Source organism: Borostomias antarcticus (assembly GCF_949987555.1).
Source record: "Borostomias antarcticus genome assembly, chromosome: 3".
Taxonomy (NCBI): domain Eukaryota; kingdom Metazoa; phylum Chordata; class Actinopteri; order Stomiiformes; family Stomiidae; genus Borostomias; species Borostomias antarcticus.
Window position 1 is genome coordinate 2,645,303 of NC_140236.1, and position 6,000 is coordinate 2,651,302.

General features: G+C 47.9%; 1 protein-coding gene across 1 annotated transcript; it reads left to right on the plus strand.

Moving 5' to 3' along the window:
- The first annotated feature begins 254 nt into the window (after positions 1-254).
- Positions 255-5,676, plus strand: mthfr (methylenetetrahydrofolate reductase (NAD(P)H)). Its single transcript, XM_084435785.1, has 12 exons — positions 255-386; positions 662-937; positions 1,183-1,421; positions 1,620-1,730; positions 1,990-2,183; positions 2,587-2,837; positions 3,163-3,297; positions 3,397-3,577; positions 4,143-4,325; positions 4,461-4,562; positions 4,739-4,858; positions 4,994-5,676. Exons 2-12 carry the CDS (start codon positions 690-692, stop codon positions 5,213-5,215), a joined length of 1,986 nt encoding a protein of 661 aa, XP_084291911.1. The 5' UTR covers positions 255-386; positions 662-689; the 3' UTR covers positions 5,216-5,676.
- The last annotated feature ends 324 nt before the right edge of the window (positions 5,677-6,000 follow it).

The following is a 6,000-nucleotide window of genomic DNA, read 5'->3' on the forward strand; positions in this document are numbered from 1 at the left end:
CGTTTATTCCAAATAATAAAACGTAATCAAATACACATTCACGTTCTGTCCGAACCGTGTGCTTTGCTACTGTGCAGTATGCGTAAATGTTATGCGTTTATGTAACGCAGTTCGTGTCTCCCGTGAGGGGCTCTTCCCTTCCTCTACATGCCTTCTCTGAAACACAGGACCGTTCTTTAATTAGAAGATGATCCGCTTCCCGTGTTGTTGTTTCCAACAGCAATGGTGATATTGCCGTGGGACATAGACCGGAGAAGATAGAGGAGGTCAAATTGAACAGTAGACAGTCAAAGTTAGTAGTAAAACGACTGAGGTTGTCTAGCCTAACGTTGCTGGCCAGCAACGCATCTGACTCCTTTCCTGCAACATTGCACTTGGATTTGCAAGTATGAAACATTCATTGACATATCTAGCGAGCCGTTAATGCATGCAGCCGACTAGCGAGCAAACTAACTAAACATCGGTGTTGCTAACAGGGTTTTCTGTTTACCAAACGGTTGTGTTTATATTTACACAACCTCTCGTAGCGCACGTATCTCTCAACTTGATCTCAGACCGGTGTAACGTAGCTAAGGTTACATAACTCATCTGTTTGTTTACTGTTAGATAGACCCTCCCACCATCAACGTTATAAGGCTGTTGACCGTGACTTGTCCCACAGTAGCTGCCCATCCCATCCACCCGGCAGCATGGTGAACCAGGTCCAGAGGGTTGAAGGCGGATGGCAGTCATGCAAAAGCGACTCCAGCGGTGCGAGTAACAGTGGAGGGGAGAGCTCCAAGGACAGCTCCCGCAGCTCGACCCCCGTGTTGGACACTGACCGCGGGGACAGGCTCAGGGACAAGATGCGACGCAGGACCGAGTCTGGAGACCGATGGTTCTCCCTCGAGTTCTTCCCCCCTCGCACCGCAAGCGGAGCTGTCAATCTCATCTCGAGGTCTGTAGCACATGGGTGTATAGGGTTATCTTGGTAGTGAATTTTAAGTTATATTTAAACTTTTGCACATTTTCATAGGGATTGAGTTTGCTCGGATTGAAGGATGGTAAAGGGATCATTCAAATATTCATGTTCTGACTCAAGGTGTTCTCAAAAGTGAAAGTTCAATCAAATTTGGACTGCGAGGCTACAATTCAAAAGGTCATGTGTGATTTCCTGTATGTTCCACTTTTGTTTTCTTTCAGATTTGACCGTATGGGCGCTGGAGGTCCACTCTTCATCGACATCACCTGGCACCCTGCCGGAGACCCAGGCTCGGACAAGGAGACCTCCTCCATGATGATCGCTAGCACAGCGGTCAACTACTGTGGTCTGGAGAGCATCCTCCATCTGACCTGCTGCAATCAGAGCAAAGAGACGATCACCAGCTACCTCGGGAAAGCCAAGCGGCTGGGCCTGAAGAATATCATGGCGCTAAGAGGAGGTAGCATCTGCGCACTTAAGAAATATTCACTGAACACATCTGAATTCATTTATGAAGTTAAGAGTTTATTCAGAACTTAAGACTTTGTGAAATAAGTAAAAAATATTTGAATGGCCGCGAGAAATATCATCCTAGAACGTGTTTGAGCAGCCCCTATGACATCATCATTGACCCGACAGTCTGATTTTCTCTCCAAAGACCCCATGGGGGCCGACTGGGAAGAGGAGGAGGGAGGTTTCAACTACGCCACAGACCTGGTCAAACACATCCGCTGCGAGTTTGACGACTACTTTGACATCTGCGTAGCCGGTGAGCTGTCGGTTCATTCTCATTAAATGACCCATGCTGTGTCTGTCACGTCTTTTATCGTTTGACCGGTTTTGTACCGTTGAGGCCTAACATTGGCGTCATATTCAGCGCGGCCAGTCAGTCAGTGGCAAAGCGGAATGATTTTTCACCCGTTTCTTCCGTTTTCTGCAGATGCCGAGTGCATTTCCGCATGTTTTCAAAGATCTCTATTCACATGTGTTCTGTCTCCGCTGTTTGTGTGCCGTTTCATTTTGTACAGGCTATCCTACTGGCCACCCCGAGGCGGAGAGCTACGCCGAGGACCTCAGACATCTGAAGGAGAAGGTGGACGCTGGGGCGGTCTTCATCATCACACAGCTCTTCTTCAGGGCCGACACCTTCCTCAATTTCGTCAGAGATTGCAGGGCTATTGGCATCACATGCCCCATCCTACCTGGGATCTTTCCTATCCAGGTAATGGGGGGGGAGTGGCTTATCTTCACATCTAGGTGTGGGTTTAAAGGTTAATATGGAAGGCTGGATGTACTTTGTGAGAGTGGCATATTTGTCCAGTTTGAGGATCACTAATAAATCACTTTTTTATGTGTAGCATTAAACAAAAGGGTTTATCTTCCAAGAAGCATTGGTGCCTCAAAGTGTGTACAAAAATGGAATCTTCCTAGAAAGGAGCTTAGATATAATTTATGAATTCAATGATCATTATAGAAAGCATGAATCTTAATTGAAATGCCATGAACCGCACTTCTCGCGAGTTTGCATTTGAAGAAAACATTCTGTACCATCTGTGACTAAAGATAAAGCAGTCACTTTATGAGGATGAACGATATGGTTTTCAGAGTTCAAACTGTTCCACCAGGGCTACCAGTCTCTCAAGCAGCTGGTGAGGCTGTCCAAGCTGGAGATTCCTGAGGAGATCCAGCGGGTGGTGGAGCCCATCAAGGACAACGACGCCGCCATCCGCAACTACGGCATCGAGCAGGCGGTGGGCATGTGCCGCGTGCTGCTGGACAGTGGCGAGGTGCCCGGCCTCCACTTCTACACGCTCAACAGAGAGGTGGCCACCATGGAGGTGCTCAGGCAGCTGGGCCTGTGGAACGAGGACCCCAGGTCTGTGGACGGTCGCTGGTTTGTTATTAGGGTATACGGTTGACCGCTGTGTGGGTCATCGTGGAGGAGGTGTCCTTGTCCGAGTTTGGGTCTCCGGCAGGGCCAGTTTCTCCTTCGCTCAGGGGGGAAAACCCCGGGTAAAATGTCCCATGAACAAACAGGGTCTTGAGTGCGTCCTGGCTTTGACATGCGTGTTGAGATCAAACAATGTTCGTTAAATAAGTCTCTTGTTAGTCCCCGAACCCTTAGCCTCTGTAGGTCTGTATCAGACCACTATGAGGTGTTAATGAACTGGTAGTGACCGAGGGTGTGTTTGATTCGACAGACGACCGCTCCCTTGGGCGATGAGCGCTCACCCCAAGCGGAAGGTGGAGGACGTTCGTCCCATCTTCTGGGCCTCCCGACCGAAGAGCTACATCTACAGAACCCAAGACTGGGACGACTTTCCCAACGGCCGATGGTAAAGCGGCGCGTGTTCGTTCACGATCGAATGAAAAATTTGCCTCCGGCTTCACAAAACGGTGTCTTAAACGGTTGTTTTTTTCCCCCGTTACCACAGGGGCAACTCTTCCTCTCCGGCCTTCGGCGAGCTGAACGACTACTACCTGTTCTACCTGAAGAGCAAGTCGTCGAAGGACGCCCTGCTGTGCATGTGGGGCGAGGAGCTGACGAACGAAGCCAGCGTGTTCGAGGTCTTCACCAGCTACATCACGGCTCAGCCCAACAAGGGCGGACACAAGGTGACGTCTCAGGCTCACGTTCAAAACACATGGGGTTTTCCTGGCTCAGATTGGTTTTTTTTGGGGGGGGCTGATGCGCGCGCAGTTTTGTGGGGAAACCTCAGTTTTATGCTGAGTATCCTACCGGTGTGTACAGGCCTGTATTCTTGGCTGTCGTTCTGACTGAGCTCACTTTTCACAATCGCGGGAAATCTCCCGACATGACGCAAAGTGAATATGAAGACAAAATGTTTAAGATCCTGATAACCTGTCTATTAATGATCTTGATTACTAGTGGTCCAAACCATGGACAATGCAAGAAAGAGGGATGGGCTGCACTTGAAACAAGCTATCAAACACATTTAGAGAGGATTTTGAATTGCAATTTTTTCTCTCAAATTTTAGCATTTTGGCACTGATGAATTTACTTCGGCTCTGGCTAAAATCTCTTTGGGGTGCGCCAAAAATGCAGGAAAATCCCTGACACGTTCTCTTGCGAGTCCATACGTAACTTCATTCGAAGCCTTTTTAGCGTGTTCGCGTGTCGTGCCCCGTCCGCTCACGCGTGCGTCGTCCGTCCCTGCAGGTGATGTGTTTGCCGTGGAACGACGAGCCTCTGGCCCCGGAGACCAACCTCCTGAAGGACGAGCTGGAGAAGGTGAACCGACGAGGCGTCCTCACCATCAACTCCCAGCCCAACATCAACGGCAAGCCCTCCTCAGACCCCATCGTGGGCTGGGGGCCCCCGGGCGGCTATGTCTTCCAGAAGGTTCGCCGTCAGACGAAATACGCAGATGTAGAATTCAAACTGATGTGTGTAGCGTGAGGAAGATGAATTGACTGTGTTTTTGTAACACACGATCTGGTATGCATCAACTCTCATCTTTTTTTTAAAATCCAACAGGCATATCTGGAATTTTTCACCTCGAGTGAAAATGTAACCGCCCTTCTCAAAGTGCTGAAGAAGTACGAGCCTCGTGTAAACTACCATATCGTCAACGTTCATGTAAGCTTTTGCGTCCGTTAAACTCATACAGTACATAGAGCTAGCACATACACACGTGAACAACGGAATCAGTGCACAAAGTAGGACATTGAGTGAGTTTTTCCATATCATCCTTGTGACTCTGACAGGTTTTGTGACTTTGTTTATATAAATCAAATGACCTATATCTCATCCAGGGCCAGAACATGACCAACGCCCACGACATGCAGCCCAACGCTGTGACCTGGGCCATCTTCCCAGGGAGGGAGATCGTCCAGCCCACTGTGGTGGACCCGGTCAGCTTCATGTACTGGAAGGTGAGGTCCCCGTAGGTTTTAGGACTTTTGGAAAAACCCCTCTGTAAAACAATAAACATTTATATCACTGATAAAGATTACAGGCGCGCCGCAGCGATAGACACGTTGATATGACGCCATGTTTTTCCCCGCCAGGACGAGGCCTTCGCCCTGTGGATCGAGCAGTGGGCCAAGCTGTACGAAGACGAGTCACCCTCGCGGATGATCATCAAGTACATTCACGACAACTACTTCCTGGTCAACCTGGTGGATAACGACTTCCCATTGGACAACTGCCTCTGGCAGGTCATCGACGACATGTTCGAGCTTCTCGACGCTCCGCCGGAACCCGTGGAAGAAGCAGCTGCTTCACACTGATTCAAACATGTTTGAGAACTGTGTCGTTGGAAGAAGCACTGCTATAAATTATACAGAGGGAACATTTTGTACTTTTTAACCGTTTTTTAAAATATTTGTATTGTGTCGTGTGACAGAATGACAGGGTAGGAAACCTGTTTTCGTTGTACTAATATTGAGAAGTGATGTACAGGAGTGTGGTGACAGATTGTCAACGTTTATATTGGGCAACATGGGAATTTTGCCCAATTAAAGGAACCCACAAGCGATTCTTTTTTAATTCAGTGATTACTATTGTAATCTTCAACAGTTGTTACAGTATTGACCTGCTGCTGCTAAACTGCTATCAAAGACTTTATTTCACCTGAGGCCTTTTTTAAAGTAACAAACAATTAGCAGTGACTTCACTGCCAGAAGTCATTTTTCAGGATTTTTTGAATATTTATAACTTGTGGTGTATAAAGCTCAATAAAAACACACAACTTCTTACCGGGTGACGACATGATGCATCCATCTATAAACCAACTTGAACTTTATACTGTATTTACAATACAGACATTTGTATATCAGTCAATACAAAGGTCATAGGGCGTGAAGCATTTGGAGGATGGCATTATGGTCTGATGTTAGGTCACATGTCCTGAGATGACATTGCTCAGTGGTTGCATCAGATCAGGCTACCTCACTGCACTCGCAACTCTATCTCCTGAGCTGCTGACATGCAGTATCACCTATAAAACCAGCTGGCTACAGTGCAAATATTACCCCAGTCACCTCTGCCACAGAAACCTAGCGCTGTGTTTCCT

What these genes read in the sequence shown, in the direction of transcription:
- mthfr (XM_084435785.1), top strand. Translation starts at nt 690, where the DNA reads ATGGTGAACCAGGTCCAGAGGGTTGAAGGCGGATGGCAGTCATGCAAA. An exon ending in CTTTGACATCTGCGTAGCCG is followed by an intron (nt 1,731 to 1,989) that starts GTGAGCTGTCGG and finishes CATTTTGTACAG; the next exon opens with GCTATCCTACTGGCCACCCC. An exon ending in CTGGGATCTTTCCTATCCAG is followed by an intron (nt 2,184 to 2,586) that starts GTAATGGGGGGG and finishes CTGTTCCACCAG; the next exon opens with GGCTACCAGTCTCTCAAGCA.